At 49.9% G+C, this 20,549-nt stretch overlaps 1 protein-coding gene and 1 long non-coding RNA gene across 3 annotated transcripts in view; one reads left to right on the forward strand and one right to left on the reverse strand.

Moving 5' to 3' along the window:
* Positions 1-3,821: 3,821 nt before the first annotated feature.
* On the reverse strand, positions 3,822-6,473 carry LOC113931770. Its single transcript, XR_003522863.1, has 3 exons — positions 6,344-6,473; positions 4,850-4,985; positions 3,822-3,970 (listed from the first exon to the last, which is right to left on the reverse strand). It is a non-coding gene; the product is annotated as an uncharacterized LOC113931770 (long non-coding RNA).
* Positions 5,500-20,549, forward strand: part of SHISA9 (shisa family member 9) — a 286,005-nt gene continuing 270,955 nt past the window's right edge. For both annotated transcript variants that reach the window (XM_027609759.2, XM_027609761.2), the window contains exons 1-2: positions 5,500-6,453; positions 18,742-18,869. In XM_027609759.2, coding sequence (XP_027465560.1) covers positions 5,768-6,453; positions 18,742-18,869 — 814 coding nt within the window. In that variant the 5' untranslated portion in view covers positions 5,500-5,767. The remainder of the gene's footprint in view (positions 6,454-18,741; positions 18,870-20,549) is intronic.

A 20,549-nucleotide genomic window follows, 5' to 3' on the forward strand; every position in this document is an offset into this window, starting at 1 on the left:
ACCTCTCTTTCTATCCAAGCTTCATCCCCTATAGAGAGGACCGGCTACATAATGGATGGGGCCCCATGTTTAGAAATCATGTAGAATTTCAAGGCAACTGCAGAGCAGTGGATGAAGCCTGGGGCCCTCTTGAGCATAGGATCCTGTAAGACTGCACAGTAGGCATATTCTCTCTTGCCCTGGAGATTTGGAGGTCCTCGAGGGCAAGGATTTTGTCTTAGCATTCTGCCTCCCCAACACTCAGGGCACCCAGTAGGCCCCCTCAAGCTTCCTGCAATAAGAATGACCTTTTACTAAGCCCTGCCAAGGTTCCGTTCACTGTGCTAAGCACTCTGCACCAGATACGGAGTGTCTTTAATATTCCTGGGAAAAGACACCATTCTTATCCCCATCTTAAAAATGGGAAAACTGAGGCTTAGAGAAGTGACATCTCATTTGAGGTCCTAGACCTCAGATGAGAAAGCAGCAGGATTTAAACATAGGCAAGAATAACTGGTTCTCAGTCGATTTTGCAATGTCCACTTGTCAAGGGTTTTTGGTTGTCACAATGGGGAGCTGCTACTGGCATCTAGTGGGTAGAGCCCGGGGATCCTGCTAAACCTCCTGCAATGCACAGGACAGCCCCCCACCACACAGAAGGATCCACCCTAAAATGTCAGTAGAGCTGAAGCTGAGAAACCCCGTCCTGATACCAAAACCCATGTCTCCTAAACACCACACACTTCACATTTTCTTTATATTTCATTAATAAATACTATAACATATTTATTATTTTTCTTACATTGACTTTAAATTGATGTACACCTTAAATATTTATGCCGTGAAGCCACGCGTTTGATGTGCCATTATTTTTTTTTCTGCTACACATTGAAATAAATATAAAACTATTAAAAAAAAATCTTTGGGGGTAAAACCAAAAATCATCTCACATACCTCTTGCAGTCTGGGGAAATCATACTTCACACCCACTTGACTTCTTCCATAAGGGATCCTTTATCTTTTCAGAATAAGAGAATAAAATATATCAAATCAGGGTGTTGCTTGAGCATGGCAAGGGACTAGCCCCATTTTGGCTTCTGTTGGAGGAAGTCATGGAGGGGACATGACCTCCGGCTGACCCTTGGGGGGCTGCAGGTGGGCAGAAACTCCTTCTCCCTCCCCTGTCCTCAGATGTATATTCCACCCACTATTCTGGCACTAGGAGTCTATTTCAAGGATGTGGCCTTGAGAGAGCAAAGTGCTGTTAGGACCATCTGGACCATATACTACTGACCCCCATCGAAACCTCTATATAATAGAAACTTTTTAAGATTCTGGCGGGCAGGTGCAGAGATCCCCTTGTCAGTGGCGGGCTCAGGACAAGCCTTGTTAAGTTCCCTTGCTTATTACCCCTCCTACTTACCTTTCTGGAGAGGTCTGCCTCTTTGGTCTCTCCTTGACCTTGGTCTGGGGGGGGGTCCAGTTTCGATTTTCACCCATGTAGCTCCTTAGGTTTCAAACCAAAAGCTTCTGTGTCATCTCTCTCTCTCTCTCTTTTTTTTTCTTCCTCAGGGCTAACAGTTGCTAAGAAACCTTTTTGAAACCCTAAAAGCTATCTGATGGCTTATTAACAAACAACTTCCATTGAGGGCCACGGCACACATAATCTAATTTGCTGACTTGCTGATAGACCCTGGTTGCAAGTCCTGGTAAGTAAACATTCTTTGTAACGTTGTTCCCTCCCCTAATTGTTGGGGAGTACAGATTTTGGTCTTGTTGCAAACCATACTGCCATCTGACATAATTAAGCCTAGAGAGAACGAGATTCTTCTTTAGATATTAAAAGTGCCTGTACTGTAAATAATAATGTCATCATCTCTTTCATAGAAAGTATTTTCATTAAGAGCTGCATTTTAATTTCAACACATTTGCATGAATTCATTTGGCTAGTGGTGGGGGGTGGTATTTGATGATTTTTCATCTTCCATGAACTTGCCAGGTGTTTCAATTAGGAAGTTTGTAAAACCCCTTCTCCCCCTCAGGAGCCCTGAAAGAAATACGTTCTCAATCATGTGTTCTGAATGGGGGCATGTTCTCAATAACCACACATCTATTAGCAGGTAGTGACTCTATTGATTGAGTTGACATACCCAGAGGAAAGGGACTTTCTTCCGGGGTGCCTGGGTGGCTCAGTCGGTTGAGCATCTGCCTTCAGCTCAGGTCATGACCTTGGGCTCCCTGCTCAGTGGGGAATCTGCTTCTCCCTCTCCCCCTCCTCATGCGTGCTCTCGCTCTCTCTCTCTCAAATAAATAAAATCTTAAAAAAAAAGGGACTTTCTTCCTTTAAAGAGTGAAATGAACCTAGACGGTTCTTCCCTCATGTTTTTCAAAGGCTTGGGAAACAGGTGTGGACAATATTCCAGAGGTGCAGCGGCAGCCTTGGCAGGCAGGTGCAGCAAGGGAATTTGGTTTGGGTGAAATTCAGGGCAGGGGGCGGTGGGGGGGCAATAGCAGGCTTAAGCTTTGGGATCTGGCAAATAAGCCATGAGGGGTAAGATCAGGTCGGCTTCTTTCCCAAGCAGGATCCCTGCGCTCTCCTTGTCACAAACAGGGGGCAGTCTCTGTTAATTAAAGCCGGGAACCGCGGCCAGAGTGCGGCTCCTCTGAGGACCGGACTCAGATGTCCTGGTGACAGGCAATACTTTATGGAGATTGGAGGCAGATTCTAAAATGGACTTTTCTGTCTAGATTTTGTCTCTTTTCGCTAAGATTTTTTTTTCTTTTTTCCCATTAAATTTAGAAGTGTCTGAAAACCCCCAGCTCTTGGGGGAAGGAGTCTGTGACCTACTCTGCTATCAGGTTGTTGCCCTAAGCTCCCAGCCCTGATGCTGGCTGCGAGGTACCTCAGCGGGGTGCAGTGGGGTGGGAAGGCAAGAAAGCAGAGATTAGAAGTCTGGCAGTCTGCATCTAGCCCTGGCTTTCCCATTTGCTGGCCACTTGACCTTGGACAAAGCCCTTTAACCTCTCTGAGCCTCAGCTTCCTGGACCTTGGCAAGCCTGCTGGAGTAGCCCTCCTGGATTCTAATTTAGTGCATAGAAATATCCCAACCCCTCTGCAAGGTCCCCACAGCAGGGGTCCCCACCCCTCCATTGTCTGTCCCTTTCCTCTCTTGGGTTAACACCAAGGGTCTTGCGTTAAAGATCTTAACAAGTTAATCAAAGCCGACTGTAAATAGTTTTTGAGTGCTTCTCACATCCAATGCTGCTGTAGGTGCTGGGAGACTGCAGGAGTCAAGGCCTCTTTCTGCCCTGGAGTTTACCATTTCAATGTGGGGACACAAACCAAACATATATTATAACATCGGGTGGATAGGGAGTCTGGAGGCCTATTTTAGGAAGGCACTACCTGCAGTGGTTAGAACACAGGCCCAGGAGTCAAATTTCTTGGGTCAAAAGCCAAGGGAGGCACTTCCCCCCTGTGCTACTATGGGAAACTGGTTTAATTGCTTTGGGCCTCAGTCTCTTCCTCTGTTGTGTGGGCCTGGTTATATTATCTAGCAGATAGAGTTAAATGAGATCAGTCCCTCAAATGTTTTAGCAAATATTCCCAGATTGTCTGCTAGATGCTAGGCACTGCTCTAAGCATCTGTGAGGAGGTGATTTTAGAAAAGACAAGCTTAGTGGGCATGTTGCAAGCACTGAATAAATGTCAGCTATCATTAGCTCTCACACACCAATGCTTGTGTTTGTAGAGACTCACACAGTGGTGGTGGGTGTGGGTCGACAGACGCGCCACACTATCCTATTTTGGGGATCCCGTTATGATGGAGCTGATGAATTTAGACTAAACAATTTCATACCTTGTCCAGGTGGGTTTGGGACAAAATACAGCCCGCAATTCAATGAATCTTCTAGGGCTGGTATACTCCTGGATATGTTCCATCAGTGTTGGCCTGGTGTTTTTGCTGGAACAGGGTCATTCTTGGCTCGTCTTTGGGAAGACAGGTGACATTCATCAAAGAGAAGGCACAATTATCCAAACTCCCTCTCATCCTGAGAAAACTTGCAGTAGAGTCCAACACCCACGTTCCATGCTTTTTCAATTAAGGGGACCCAGGATGTCATTTTATTTGTGGCCCAACATTTTGGGGCTTTGAAAACGCCCGGAGAAGCCCCCGACTGCAGCCCTATGGAGGGGATTGTGGTGGAGACATCATTTCCCTGCAAATCGCCTAGCCGACTGCAAAGTGTATACTTAGTTAATGCAATTAAAAACAAAACGCAGGGGCGTGTGGAGATCTAAATTCGGTGTAGCAGCTTTGGTGCACATCCCGTTTTGGGGGCTACTGGAGTCAAATTCAAGCAGAGGGAAGAAGAAGTGGGAGAAATGGGAGAGGGCCGACGGATGACTGGAATCGGCTGAGTGGAGAAGGCCGATTTGGAAATTGCTGACAGGCGACCGGAGGCTGGAAGCCGAGGGCCCAAGGCCGGACTCCGCAGCACTGGGTGAGGATGTCTGGGGGGTGGGGAGGGGGTTCGGTGAGCACAGGGGCTAGCCGGCTTCGGAGACCCACGCGCGGGCTCCAGGTGCGGGAGGGTGGCTGAGGCTTGGGCGCCCAGGCCTTGCGCTGCACCAGATCTGGGCGCGCAGAGGCGGCGCCGCGGTGTGCCCTCCTGTGGAACGCAGGGAACGCTGCGAGGTCGTAGAGGGACAGAAAGTGGCAGGTCCAGGGGCCTAGGAGAGTCCCAAGGAAAGACATTCCGGGACGTGGGACGTGCCACTGTCTTGGCCTTGTCTGCTGCCCCCTCCCTACCCCCTGCGCTTCTTTGACTATAGTTCGTCCCACGGCCCTCTCCCGGGGGTGCCTACCCCGGGCCCAGTTGCTTGCCACCCCGCCTTCTCAGCTCAGCCTTGGTCCTCGGCTCCTCCTAGGGAGTTGAACCATCCGGGAGGCGCGCCTGGCTGGAGGGCGCAGTCGGGGGAAGGGCGAGGTGGTCCGGTGCACCTGGAAAGGGCGAGCCTGATCAGACTGTGCCCCCGTCTGCCTTGGAGTGGAAGCCACTTAGTCTGTCCTTATCCCCTCCGAGTCACCCTTTCCCTGGAGGGCATTTTCGAGCCGCAGCTCCTGCGCACGCACGCCTGAAAAAGCCACGGGCGGAGCCGCCTCTGCGCCCAGAACAGGTCTGAGCCGCGCCTCCCGCCCAGAGAGGGCGCGGGAGGTCCCGCAGCGGTCCTCCACCTGCCGGGAAACCCGAGCGGTGCCTTCAGCCCTGGCGGCTGCCGAAGAGGCTCCCTCCTCCCCGCCCGCCAGCCTAGCTCAGCTCTGCACGCCCCCCAACTCGCTCCCGCCCTCCCGAGTCACCTCTTCCGCGCCCCCGCCCCTCTCGAGCTCGCGCCTGTTCCACCCCCCTCCTCTGCCCGCCCTCCTCCCCTCCCCCTTCCCTCCTGCCCTCCCTTCATTCCACAAGTGTTGCTTCGCTCTCTCCAGCGCACTTGGCGAGCTGGAGAGGTGAGAAGGATCCTGCGAGCGGGCGCGGGGCGGCTAGTCCGGAGCCGCCGGCGGAGGGGAAGCGCGAACAGATCGACTCTCCCCTGCTCGCCAGCCCCCGCCTCTCCCAGTAGCCGGCCGGACCTGCACCCGGCGCTTGCCCCCGCTCATCCTCCCCCCTCCCGGCCAGGCGCGCTCCTCCCCGGCCGGCCCCTCGGCGCGCGGCGCGCTGGAGGCGAACGCGGGCTGAGCCGAGCGCAGTGGCCGCCGACCACCGAGCGCCCCGCGCCGCTCCCTGCATGTGCGGCCCGCGGCGGCTCGCAGCCCCCGGCAGCAGCCTCGGCAGCTTCGGCCGCGCCTCGAGAGGCGGCTGCAGCGGCTCCAGCGGCGGCCGAGCGGCCGAGCCCGGGCTGGGAGACACGATGCGCCGCGTTCTCCGGCTGCTCCTCGGCTGCTTCCTCACCGAGCTGTGCGCCCGCGTGTGCCGGGCGCAGGAGCGAGCGGGGCACGGGCAGCTGGCGCAGCTGGGCGGCGTGGTAGTGCTGGCGGGGGGCAACCGCTCCGGGGCCGCCTCCGGAGAGGCCGGCGAGGGCGCGGGGGTCTCCGACGCTCCGCCGACCCGGGCGCCCACGCCGGACTTCTGCAGGGGCTACTTCGATGTCATGGGCCAGTGGGACCCGCCGTTCAACTGCAGCTCGGGCGACTTCATCTTCTGCTGCGGGACTTGTGGCTTCCGGTTCTGCTGCACGTTTAAGAAGCGGCGACTGAACCAGAGCACCTGCACCAACTACGACACTCCGCTGTGGCTCAACACCGGCAAGCCCCCCGCGCGCAAGGACGACCCCCTGCACGACCCCACCAAGGACAAGACCAACCTGATCGTTTACATCATCTGCGGGGTGGTGGCCGTCATGGTGCTCGTAGGCATCTTCACCAAGCTGGGGCTGGAGAAAGCGCACCGGCCCCAAAGGGAACACATGTCCAGGTGGGCTGCCTCCCCCCTCCGCCTCCCCTCCGGGCGCCGCTCTCCCTGCTCTTCCCTCTTCACCTTTTCCCCGGCGTTGGCACTCCCCCCCCATCCCCCGCGTTTCCGCTGGGGGAGGTCGCCCGGGAAAGCCAACTTCGGCTGGGAGCGCGGAGAGGGGGCGCTGGGCTCCGCACAGGTGTGGATTTGCGCGTGTGTATGTGTGTGTCGGGGGGGTCTCTGCCCTCTTCACCCTCTCGCCGCCCCCTCCCGCTTAGGATTGAAGCGGATCTGAGACACACAGCCCGGGAGCCTGTGGCCCCGAAGTCTTGGGTTTTGGGGAGGGGTCCCCCGCTCGGATTCCGCATCCTAGCCTCTAGGTAAACAGAGCAGGCGAGCTCGAGAGGGAAGGGAGGCGTGTGTTAGCCCGCGCGCGCGTGTGTGAGGGAGGGAAGGTGTGTGTGCCGCCTGCAACTCGTACGGCTCGCGAAAAAGAGGCGAGGGAGGTGGAAAGAGAGGGGAGGGCGAGAACAAAAGCCTTGCCTGGAGCGGCCGCCTCGCTCTCCCTGAGCTGCCAGGTCCCTGCAGTTGGGACCTCGGTTGCCTCCCCCCGCCCAAAACCCTCACCCGTTTCTCCCGTCACCACCTCTCCTTGTTGGGGGCCGCGGCCTCAGCTGCGCGCTGAGCCCCTTGCCGGGGTTAGCGTGGACTCCAAGGGCCGGAGCCCCGCTCACCAACCCCCTCCCCCCCGCCGCCCCCCAACACCCTGATTCGTCAACTTTCCCGGTTGCCTTATTCATTATGCAAGTCCCAGCGCGAGCAAGTCGCAGCAGATGGGAGAAGGCATTTGGGGATTAATGGAGCTATTTGCCTTTTGCTTTTTTAAAAAGTGTCTAAATTGATTCGCACAACTTTGGAGGCGGAGGACACCGCCACGGGGACGCAGCCCCCAGACCCGACAGAGGCCAGGGTTGGCGTGAGGTTTGGGCGGGCGGGGTTGAAGAGCGACAGAAAGTCTTCCAACAGCTGGAGGGTTGGGCGCAAGCTCGATCTTCTTTCCGAGTGTGGGCAACGGGGTCGCCATGTGTCCCACCCCCTACACACCGACACACACCCTCCCCACACCTCCGGCGGGGGCCCATGTGTGCGCGTGTGGATGCACGCGCTCCGTGCGCCTGCCTAAAAAATCTGAACAAAGAGACCCACCAAAAATAGGCGAAGGAACATTACCACCTCACTAGTAATTATTTTCTATTTATACGCAGAGTATCCGATGACTTTTTTTCCCCCCCAGTGGGGAGGGATTTGGGGGCAGAGGTGAAGAAGTTCCTCTTGGTTTGGGTCAGCAGGGAGGCGTGGATGGATGTTGGGGTCTTGGGGCACCAAGTAAGCTTCGAGGGTATTCAAGAAACCCTGACCAACTACAAGAGTAACACGCTGGCCCCGCCCACCTCCTGCAACCCCAAGATGCCCGGTCTCCAGCCCCAGCGGCGGGTGCTTCGCGTCCCCGCAGTCCCCCGCCAGTCCCTGTAGCTTCCTGGGGTCTGTGTTAAGGTGAGGGCGGAGTGCCGAGGCAGGACTGCGGCAGGCGGCGGGTGTCGCCTTGGTGTAGGGAGGGAGTCACCCAGGGATAGGCAGGCTGCCTTGCAGATTCGGGTTAATTCCTCTGCCGAAATACCCACTGAGCCTTTTCCTTGCAAACCAGCGCTTAAAGGAGCCCTCCTGGGTGTTTGATTGGGGGGTGGGGGAGGGTAGGGAGGCCGGGAGTAGAGAGGCGAGAAGGTGGGTGTCGAGCTAAGGGTGGGTGGCTCTCTTTGGACGTCTGTGGGAGAAGGTGATGCTAGCTTCAGGCTCTCTTTGATCTGGGTATTCCTGTGGAGACAGCACTTCACCGCAGACCTGAGGGCCCAGCAGGGACTCAACTTCCTGTCCTGCCCCCTTGCAGCTCTGTCAGGAGAAAAAGAATCGCCCAGCCTAGCGGGTTGCAGCCACTTCTGCAGGTACCTGGAAAGGGCTGCTTGGGGTGGAATCTGCGGACACCCAGTCCTCTGGTAAAAGCCTCAACATGGCTTCTCCTCTGTACACATTTTGGGAATTCCAGAATGCAGTGGAAGTGCATTCTCTTGAAGAGAAAGAACAGTTGAACCGCCCCCCCCCCCCAACGCCCAGAGTGGAGCCCATCCTGGGGCTTGAACTCACCACCCTGAGATCAAGACCTGAGCTGAGATCGAGTTGGAGGCTCAACCGTCAGAGCCACCCAGGTGCCCCCAAGAATAGTTGATTTTTATTGGCAGTTTCCAGGGTATGGTTTCAACCCTGGCTGCTATTTCAGATCCCCTGGAATGCTTTTTAAAAAAATCCTGTTGCTAAGGGGCCCCACCCTAGACAATTTAGATCAGAATCTCTAGGGCTGCGTGCAGCCTGTGTACTTTTGTAAAGCTCTCTAGGCTTTCCAGTGTGTGGCCAATCACTATTAAAGGAACTAACATTTGCCAGGCACCGTACTAGGGTGTGTGCGTGTGAGTGCATGTGCGTGTAAACCTCTTATTTAGTGCTCCCAACTATGAGACAGGTGTTGTTAATTCCCATTTATAGAGGAGAAAATCCTGGCTTAGTTTGGGTGGCTGGCCCAAGGTCACACGGGAAACTGCGAATCCCCAGCCCCCTGGTTTCAACTGTGTTTTCAGTTTCAGCGAGCATTGGGGGGTGGGGGCCCCTTCCTAAAAATGCAAAATGCACATTCTCATGGTTCTGTCTGGAGAGATTCCAGATCAATGTAGGTCTGGGATGAGCCCTAGAAAGCCTCATGTGTTAACAGCCTCCCTGAATGGCCCCTAAAAAGTGGCCTTAGCGTTAACAAAGACTGTTCTTGAGTTTGGGACTATCTTACAGGGTTGGGGGTGGAGGAATTAATCCAGTGTGACTCTCTTACTTGCTTTCTGTTTTGTGTTGCCTGCACGTATAGGGCTCTCTGTGCATTTGTGATGCTGGGGGCTGCCCCAAGGACCCTCCAGATGCATCTTGCCCTGTTGAGGCAGTGAATCATTTGGAGTCCCAGCCACAGCCTGAGCTCATTAGCTCTTGGCTGGAGGAGCTGAAGGGTGAGTTGGGTGGGGGCGGCACACCTGAACTTGGCCTCAGAGAGGGTCTAAGGTGGCTTCCAGGTGAAACTGCTGTGCTGGCTGCAGCCTCTTAATTTATGTTGTCTTGGGCTGTGAGGGTTACGGAGCTGAGGGGCTCGTTCTCATTTCGTCTGACCGCAGCCTCCCTTCAAAGACTTACAGCCCCTTGCTGTCCCCATGTCCCCAAATGCTCCTGTGACCCTGTGCACTCGTGTGATCCCAGGAGAGGCCTCAATGATGTCAGTTTTCGGGCTCAGAGCCCTGGGCATGTGACCTGCCCTCCTTCTGGGCTGATTGGGACTAGAAGCAGGAGAAAGTCAGTAATTCTCAGAGCTGTGGGGGTCTTGCCCACGCTATTGTAAGAGCTTCCCAGACACACCACCAACTATAGCAACATGACATCCAGCCACTATTTATTGGAAGAACAGACTGCAAATGGTGGCCAGCTGTGGTTATCAAACCGCACAGACATGTTTTGTTTGGTCTGCAAGGTATTGCTATTGATGCATTCTTAATTTTATTTTTAAGTTTCTCCTTTTTTTTACTGTGAAACATTTTAAACATACCAAAAAAAAACAAAACAACCCCAAAAATAAAACCAAAAAACTTGAAAGACTAATAAGAACGAACTCCAGAATAGTCTCTGAGGTTTCTTACCCTGGCACCACCGACATTTGGGGCCAGCTCGTTCTTGGTGGTGGGGGGCTGTCCTGTGCAGTGAAGGGTGTTTGCCAGCATCCTTGGACTCTACCCACTAGGTACCAGTAGTACCCGCTCCGCAACCCAGCTGTGACTGTAAAAAAAATAAAAGTCCTTAGCCATAGCCACATGTCATCAAGGGGGTAGAATCAGCCCTCACTGAGAACTACTAATCTAGATTGAACAATCATTAGTTCAAATACGACATTAATTTTGTCATATTTGCTTTATAGTACTCTCCATATTTTCATTTTCTCTCTCCCTTTCTTCCTCTTTCATTCTCTCCTTTTTTCCTTTGTCTTTTGGCTGAAGCCTTCGAAAATCAGTTGCAGACATGACACTTCATCCTTACATACTTCAGCGTGGATCTCCAGAGAACAAGGATGTTCTCCCACAAAACAACGCAATTCCAGTATCACACCCCAGATGAAGGATGGAAATTCCATCATATCGTCAGATATCCAATCATATTAAAATGTTCCCAGTCATGCCAAAAAATGTCTTCCAGAGCTTGGGGTTTCAAACTGGGATCCAGTCAAGGCTCACTGCATCTGGATGTGAAATTTCTTTAATCCCTATTATATATCGTGTTTTAAAACCAACTTAGGAACCAATTGCCAGTGTTTAAAAGCTGGGCGTTTTCACGCAGATAACCAGATTTCTGACTTCTCTTGAGAAATTGGCAGATCCGACAGCACTGGACCTTCATTTTCCCATGGAAGTTGTTGGTTGCCTTTGAGAGGTGACTTCCCTCTTAGGAAGCTTGCAGGTCCCCCTGGGTCTCGCATGCAGTTCACCTAGCACTGTTACCTGCAGTCCCTAGAAACTCTGTCAGGCCGACCTTAGCAGCAGGGGCTCAAGTCATATGATTCAATCCGGCGTGGCCACTTAATAGCTATGTGACCTTGGGAAAGTGACTTCATCTCTCTGAGTTTTAGATTCTTCTTGTCTGTAAGACGAGATAATAATGATCCTTGTGTCATAGGCTTGTGTGAGATTTCGCTGAGACTGGGCTTGCGAAGCTTTTAGCACAGGACCTCTTTATGGTCACTGCTTAGTGACTTATTATTAGAATTTTCTGTCCCGTTTCTGCCGAAGGGGTAAATGCTGTATTCTGGAACTCAGTACCTAGCCCTTGCTCTGCTACATCTTTTTAGCTGTGTGACATTGGTCAGGTCTCCCAACTCCAGACTTAGCAGGAGGAGGGGCAGGTTCGGAATAAGAGAGAAGACCCATGGATTACCACATTAAATGCCTTGCAAAGTTTTGGCCTCGGTGATGCTGAAGTACCCTCGGCGGTGAGCTTGTGTGTACGTTCTCACGTAATTTTAGGTCCTTCCCCAGTGAGGCAAGCCTTAGGACAGTCTGCCTTTTAAGAGGCACAGATTACTTTCCATGAGGATGAACAAGCCCCCCGGGGAGTGGAGGAGTCAGACTTCAAACCCAATCAGTCCGGGGCCAGAGCACAGGCCCCTGACCACTAGGCCGCACTGCCTTTGAGTGGACACATGCAGGACATCTGATGCTGTCTCAGATCACAAAGAAGTGCTTGATGCTTTGCAAATGGCAACATGTGCGGTGGGGCCAGTTCAAGGAGCCACTGTAAGATCAAGACCAGGGATGTTTTCTGCATCTGCCCCTGGCAGGGCCAGCCCTCTTGGAGAAGGCATTGATGAAATGACCTTGGGGGCAGGAACGCATGTTTGAAGCTCTGTACACTCGAAACCAATAGGGAACACATGTCATTATCTTGCCCACCTTCAAACAGAATCAGAAATCCAAGTGGCACATTACATAGCCCAGTGTCCTGTGTGTTTTTCAAACACGCTTCGCAAGAGTTGGAGTCCCTTGCAAAGAAATAGCATCAAGTGATACATGTCCTTCCTTCTCTTGCCTTTTCTCTCTCTTTCCAGCTTTCCCCTCTTGCTGCACGTCTGTGCTTATCCTGTGGCTTCGACCAGCTCCTCAGGTTAGAGAATCCCTTGCATGCATATCCTGTTGGCCATGGAAAAGTCTTTATAAATTCTTCTTCCTTGCAAAATATGTTTGCTTCTCTTTGGGCATTGAGTACTGCATTTTATTTTATTTTAATTTATTTAGAGAGCACGCAGGGAGAGGGGCTGAAGGAGAGGGAGAGACTCTTAAGCAGACTCCACGCCCAGCATGAAGCCCAACGTGGGGGGCTCGATCTCACGACCCTGAGATCATGACCTGAACCGACAATGTCGGCCACCCAGGTGCCCCTGAGTCCTTGCATTTTAGAAGTCACTTTCATTGGGGTATAATGTACACCATAAAAGGCAAAGTGCAGTTGGATGAGCTTCATCTACACCTGTATCACCACCGCTCCAGAAAGTTACCTCCTGCCCATTGCCCTTGCATTCTAAAGAATAAAAGATGTTTCTGATAGGAGAGGAAATGCTCAGGAATCCTATTCAAGTGTTTAAATGTCAGAACATAGTTCAGACCTTGGGACTCCTGGAAGCTTTGAAGCAAGATGCGGGGACTCTGAGCTCTGTTTGGAAATGTTGGGGTCTTTTATTTGCTCACTATAATTGGAAAGTAAAGGGACACAGCCTTCTCTTTTTGTTCCTCAAATGTACCAAGCTCATTGCTACCTTGGAGCTGTTGTGTTGGCTTGGCTCAAATTCTTCTCCTCCATCAGACCTCACATGCTGGCTCTTACTATTCAGGTCTTAGCTCAAATATCACCTTCTCTGAGAAGCCGTCCCTGACCACCCAGGCTCAGTTACCACTGCCCCCGCCCCTCCGCCCATCGCTTGGTGTTTTTGGCTTCATTTCACATTATAGCCTAAAATTAACTTACTCATTTACTGGTTTGCTAGTTTATTATCTCTCTCCTTGCATTACTGTCCACAGGAAGGAGTGCAGGGACACTAAAGTCTCTTCTGCTGTTGTATCCTCAGCACCCAGGACAGTATCTGGCACAGAGGAGTTCTACTTTCTGACATCCTGGTTTACATAAGAAAGTATCTCTTCTTTTATTTATTCACTCTTTCACATAGTCGTGTAATAGGTATTTATTGTACAGACACAATTCCCGCACTCACAGAGCCAACAGTCAAATGGCTCAAGACAAATAACACATAAGTACATCTAGAAGAAAATGGACACTAAATTGAACCTTATAAAATTGCTAGTATTCAATCATCTGACTTCAAAAATGGCGGTGTTTCCACGTAATTGTTCTGAACTGGGTGAAGGGATATCAAGGAAGAGAGACATTATGTGGACTTGCCCTTAACGACTCTGAAATCTGCAGAACTGACATCCCAGTTTGAAGGCTGTCCAGCAGGAAAATTCCCTTTTACTCAGGAGAGGGTCAGCCTTTTGGTCTATTCAGGCCTTCAACTGATTAGACAAGGCCCACCCACACAGTGGAGGGCAATCTGCTTTACTTAGTCTCTTGATGTAAACGTGCATCTTCTCCAAAAGCACATTCTCAGACACATCCAGAATGGCTTTCGACCAAATATTTGGGCACCTTGTGGCCCAGTCAAGTTGACACTAGAAATTGACAGTCGTAGTACTTTTAGGATCTTGCTACTCAGAGTCTGACGTAGAGCAACGACATTTTCATTACCTGGGAGCTTGAGCAGAAGGATCTCTAGCCTTGCCTCAGACTTGCTGAAACTGAATCTCTGCATTTTTAAAAAAGATTTTATTTATTTGAGAGAGAGAAAGAGCACACAAGCAGGGGGAGCGGCAGGCAGAGGAAAAATCAGCCTCCCTGCCGAGCAGGGAGCCCCAAGCGGGGCTCGATCCCAGGACCCTGGGATCATGACCTGAGCCGAAGGCAGATGCTTAACCGACTGAGCCACCCAAATCTGCGTTTTAGTAAGACCCCTAGGTAACATGAATGCACTTTGTTTGAGAAGCACCCAAACTGTTTGCCATAAATAGATGACAAATCCCATGAATTTGTTTGGCTTACAGCACATAGTTGGTTCTTCCCCTTTATTTATTGTATCTTTTGTACACGTGTTATGTTTTTTAGTACGTGCCCTAATACACGCCCATTTGTTTTACTAATAAGTATGTGCTCATACCCGTGAACAGCTTTTAGGAGCATGATAAAGCATATATGAAAACAAATTTCAAACTGAGCTGAAGGTACAATAAATACCTTAAAATGTGTTGCTAAGCATGATGATGTCATGCAACCATCAGCGAATATCTCAAAGGTTGAGGAAGCTCATCATTAATAAGCAATCCATTTTTTGAATATTTCTCATGAGAGTTTTGATTGTTTTTGGCTGACTTTGCTTTGATCTGAATAGACAATCTTTGTTTTTAACCTTGTGACAAGCTAGCTGTTGCAGAGAGGGGGAGAGTTGACTCTATTGTGTTCTTGGGTTTGCTCTGTTAGTATTATCTTCAGGCTGTGGTTTTGTGGTGGGGGGCATTTTTAAGCCACATGCCTGCTCGGTGATGGTTAGCCTACTCATAGATAGGTAATTTATCTGCATAGCCCCTTTCGGGGTGCACAGAGCTGCAGTATAGGCAATGCACCCCAATGATGGTGCTGTTACCAGTCGCCCTCCTGGGCCTGAGGTTCCTGATTCTCACTGTCCGACATGGGCTTTTCAAGGGTGGGCTCCAGCATCCATACACAACATTACATTGACTTCTTCCTTGAACCACTAAAGACCACACACACAAGTTCTCAGATTTCCTTTCCTGATGCCAAATCATTTTATGTGGTCCCTGGAGGAAGCAGACCATACCTTGCAGACTGCTTTTCCGGGATATGGAGGCCTCTTAGGAACCTGTCATTTCCACTGCACACTCTACGAGGGGCTGCCTTGGGGGAAAAGCAGCCTTGGCTTCTGCGGTGGATTTTCAAGAATTTCAGCACTCAGGAGAAGCCCAGGGGATCTGTAGAAAGCAGTGCCGACCAAGTTCGTGGTAGCTTGTCCTGATAAATTACTTTGCTAACCTCTTGAAAGCCTGAATACTTTGGAATTTTTTTTTGGGGGGGGGGGCTCCTTAGAGAATCTGGGGAAAGCTATCGCTTCTTGTTCTATGGGCACAAAATTTCCATTCAATTCCAAAGGGGTTCACAGATCTCTTGAAGCTCATGATGAAGAACCTGTTTAGAAGGGAAAAAGGCAAATTAGAGTTAGAGGGCATGTGCCCTTTGCCTCAAACGTTCCTTTCCCGTAGCCCTGTTGAGTTTCAGAAACTGCTTACAGCACATAGCGGGGAAGGAGGCCGAGCTCTGATGTTAGGGACACTCAGGTTTGTATCTTGGTCCCTGCACTGATGAGCTGGGTTAACTTGAGCAGCTTTTTGCTCCATAAAATGGGTAGGTTAATCCTCACTTTGAATGCTCCCTTCCTTCTTGGCCATCTTCCAGCTTCATTGGCCTTCTTTCTTGCACCTCAAATGTTTGATCTCTTTCCTGCCTCAGGGCCTTTGCACTCACTGTTCCCTCTGCCAGGAAGGTTCTTTCCATCATCTTTATGTGACCACCTTCTCACCATTCAGGGCTCAACTCAAATGTCTCCTCCTCAGGAAAGCTTTTCCAGATCACCTTTATCTCTCTTTCTCTGTTTATTTAGAATTTTTAGAAAGTGTGCAATTCAGTGATTTTTGGCATAGTCACAGAGTTGAACCACCATCACCGCTCTGATCCCAGAACCTTTTCATTATCGAAAGTCCGTATACATTAATGCAACAGCCAGTCCCCAGTCCTCCCTCTCTCTAGCCCCTGGCCATCTCCACTCATCTACTTTCTATCTCTATGGATTTGCCTCTTCTGAACATTTCGTATAAATAGAATCATCCATTCTGTGGCTTTTTGGGTCTGGCTTTTTTTGCAGAGGATCAGGTTTCTAGGTTCCATTCACGTTGTACCAGGTGTCAATACCTTATTGCTTTTCATGGCTGAGTCATACTCCAGCTCATATCACATATTTTGGTTATCCATTCATTCGTTTATTTGGGTTTTCCACTTTTGGGCTGTTTGGAATAACGCTGCTATGCACCGGTGTCTCTTGATCCTGTTACACTTTTGTGTATTTAAGTTTCACAGCTCTTGTTGACTTATTTAACATGCATATTTCTTATCCTGTCCCCTAGAATATAAGCTCCAAGCAGGCAGTGGTCTTGTTCATCTTGCATATTGCTGTGTTCCCAGAGTCTTAAATAGTGCCTGGCACAGAGTAGGCAATAGATGTTTGTTGCGGGAATGAACGAATGAATGAATGGGAGCAGTTGCTATTCTCTTGTCTCTTGGAGGACTCAATCTTTTCCTCTAATTCACATGGCACTCTTGCTGTGTTCCCTGTATCTCACATCTGACACTTCTTGCCGCCTGTAGTTCTCCATTATCTCATTGCCCCATGAGCAACCACTCCCCCAAGCTCGGGGCCTCTGTTACCCTAACAGAGTCTCAGACTTGAATGTGCAGCAGAAAACGCAGGTGGCCTGGGCTCTGGAGTTTCTGAGTCAGTGAGTCTGGGTGGTTCTGAAAATTTGCATTTTAACACGTGCTCCGGGGGAGGCTATTGCTCTTGGTTGGCAGACCACTATCTGAGAATCGATGCTCTGGGGGGGTGGGGGTAAATTTCAGCCCGCAGACTGGGCCTGTTGAGTTCAGAAGTGGTATGTGTGGGCCTCACTCAAAGAGCTCACCTTGCTTCTCTTTCTCCCTTGGTGGGGATTCAGAGGGTTCTGGTTTGTTAAGAGCATCCTGATGGATCTGAGATCATGGCAGTATTGCTTGTGGGAGTGGACCCTGGAGAGGAGGCACGGGTGAGGATGCTTACTGCAGGGTTGTGTACGGAGGCGGGGGGGTGTCACTGACCATCCAGGTTCCCCTAACCAGGGAAATGGATAAGCAGGGCTGGTGCTCTGCCACTTCACCGTGAAACCACAGCATGAAGGAGATTCACATTTTGCAATAGGGCTATAGCTCTCAGATTGTGCAAAGAGAAAGAAACCATGAGGTTTATGGCAAAAACACTGCTCATGTCAAAGATACACAGCTGTGCAATGATATCTGCAACGGTCTATACCGTTGCAGGATAATCCTATCTAAACAAAGATACAATGGAGAGCAGGTAAAGTGAATGTGTTGGTGAGGTCTGACCTCAGGAGTGATGTCTCTTTGACAGCTATCTCTGTTCTGTTCTGTGTGCAAACATTGAGCTGCTTGGCTAAGTTTACGTCTAATTGTGAAGGTCACTGTTCTGGTTGAATTGGGTGCCAGCCCTGCTCCACCCCCTCCCCCCCCCCCCCCGCCCCCCCGCCCCATTAAAACAAGTCTTTTTTAAAGTCCTGGTCTTGTGGTCCTGGGAATGTGACTTGATTTAGACATAGGATCGTTGCAGATGTCGTGATTTAAGGCAAGGTTATCCTGGAGCAGGGTGGGCCTCTAACCCAGTATGACTGGTGTCCTTAAAAGACAGAGACGGTGGGAGACCCACCAGGGGAAGATGGAGATTTCTAGCAACCAGCAGAAGCCAGGAAGTGTCAAGGGAGGAGGCCCCCTGTAGGTTTCTGAAGGGGTGTGGCCCTGCCAATATCTTGATTTTGGATTTCTGGCCTCCAGAGCTGTGAGCCCATAATTTGTGTGGTTTGAAGCCACCTAGTTTGTGGTACATTGTTATAGCAGCCCAGGAAACTAATACAGTCCCTTAACACCTCTCACCTTGTTTTCTTATTTGTTGAATAATAGTAAAAAATATCAACCCTTGGGTAAGCGTCAGCGAGATTAAACATGATGATAAACGGGAAAGGCCCAAAACACAGTAGGTGACTCGGGTTGTATGCTTTCCCTTCATCCCAGCTACTGATCAAGAGGGGCACCAACAAGGGGCGTGGCTGGATCACACCATATCCTCCCTAGCTGCAGGAAACCCAATTCACGCAGGATACCGAGCTGTGCGTAGGGTCTGGCTCAGCCCTGTCCAACTGGCTGTGTGACCTTCAGTAGGTTAATTTACCTCTCTGAGCCTATGTTTGCTCATCTGTAAAGAAGGACTAATAAACCTCAGAAGGTGTTCGTATGCTACTTAGTTGAATTAAGGCTTGTAACGTGATTAGCATGGGGGCCGGCTTATGGTAAGTACTCCATAAATGCTATTTATTGCTAATAGTGGGCCATTGCTCTACATGAAGTGTGGGATCTAGCGTTAGCTATGAAGGGGGACTAAGTTTATGGGGTGCAGACATGTTAGATTCTTCACCGAATCCTCTCAACAACTCAGCAAGGTGGGTGATACTGCTCTTACGTAGCTATTGTGAGGAGCATGTGGACTGTTTTGCACGAAGTCCTTATGTAACCTCTAATTGCAGTGACCATTTTACTCCCTTACATCCTTTTCTCCCTCCCAACCCCTCACTAGAATGGCAGCTCGTGGAGTCAGGGGCCTCGTCTTCATAAGCCCAGGGCTCTGAGCACAGCAGGTGCCAGTCATTGTGTTTGGAATGAACAGATTGAAATTCTTTCTTCTTTCAGGGCCCTTGCAGATGTCATGAGGCCACAGGGCCACTGCAACACTGACCACATGGAGAGGGACCTCAACATTGTGGTTCATGTCCAGCATTATGAAAACATGGATACCAGAACCCCCATAAATAATCTTCGTAAGTATAGTCGTGCGGTCCACTCCCAGCCCTACTTGGTGATCCATACAGTGATCACATGTCTAGATTTCATGGTCTGTGTTTGGGTTCATCAAGAGCTTTTTTGTTTGTTGGCGAGTTAGAAGTTTGATTTCATCTCTCCAGGATGAAGCTGTGTTTGGCTTCATCAGATTTCACTTGGTTTGTTTCTCGGTTAAAGAGTGATTCCACTTGGTTGGTTTCCTACAGTTGGTTCTGTTAACGAATGGCCCTCTTGGTTGGTTCATGATGGTTGGGTACCTCGTTAACCAATGGGTTACTTGGTTGATTCATCTGAGATAGTTGATCTCTTAGCCCAATAACCCATTTTATTGGTTCATCTTGATGGGGCAATCGGTGAACCAATGGCCCATTTGCTTATTTGCTTCTTGAGGTAGACCAGTTGTGATCTTTAGGTTTCATACTGTTTTCCATGAACAGATAGTAGTTCAGAAGAATTTGATCTCTTTTTCATCAAAACAGAGTTTGGCAAAAATAAATCACAAACTATCCTGTGTGTGTATGCACACACACGTGCACATACATGTTTGTGTGTGGTGTGTTCCGTTGTGGTTATGTTGGTTTGGGGTGTGTACATGCGACTCAGAGTAGCAAATTCCCTTCCATTTTTCTGCCAGGGGGACAAATGCTACATAGGTATTCTTGAGCTGACAGAGCATACTTGGGGATCTCAGGATGCTCCCTCAATTTTCCTTTCCTTTCAAAGGTCTTTATATACAATATACGTTATGGAGCTGATGTACTGACTAATGGGAGGAGGGGAAGCAAGGTTGTTTAGTTTTTGACAATAGGGTACTACCGTGTTTATTCCTAGCAATTATGTTTTCAAGTAACCCCCACATTAAAGTAATGTGGAGGGCTTGGTTTGAAATAACAAAAGCCAGACAATTTAAAAGATGCATTTAATTGTGGCTGGAGGCTCTTAAAAACATCATGCATTTTAGAGGCTGGGTTGCCTTGGCTGAAACTCCACTAGCAGAGTTGCAGCGCTGTTTTATTTGCTGAATCATCGTTTTCAACTGTTTGGCCACAAATTTTTATGCTCGATGGTTGGTGGAATAAATCTGTGGCGTTTGATAGAGGTGATAGAAATTCTTTGATTCTGCATGGTGATAATTTTTCATAGCCTTGGAAAAATGTTGCAGTATATTTGTAAAGTCAACGTTTACATAGTTTGAAAATGGGTTACCAAATAGAATGTCTTAGGTGTCATTGTATTAAATAATTCGACATTATTTATTTATGAACCCGGTCATAGAATGGCATGAGAAATAGCCACATTTTAGAGCCAAATACATCAGCATTTGGAAGTTTTATGACTGAATCTCACAGCCCTGAAAGATACGGTAAATTGTACCAACTCTGACAGGGCGGTTGCTGAGCCCAGTTCTGGCTTTGATGGAAATAGGCACAGTCTCTTTCAGATGTCACCGGGAAATAAGTTGAACCTAGATGTACGTGAGCTAATGCCATCGTGGAGGAGACAGAGTTGAAATGGTGTTGAGTCCCTGGCTATACAAGGTGACTGTTAACAAGTTTCTCATGTGAAGTTTCAATCTTTAGGATGATTTTTGAATCAGCACTCAAATGGAATAACAAACTCATTGAAGTCCCCCGCGTTTCATCATTGCATCAGGCAAA

Source organism: Zalophus californianus, chromosome 10, assembly GCF_009762305.2.
Source record: "Zalophus californianus isolate mZalCal1 chromosome 10, mZalCal1.pri.v2, whole genome shotgun sequence".
Lineage (NCBI taxonomy): Eukaryota > Metazoa > Chordata > Mammalia > Carnivora > Otariidae > Zalophus > Zalophus californianus.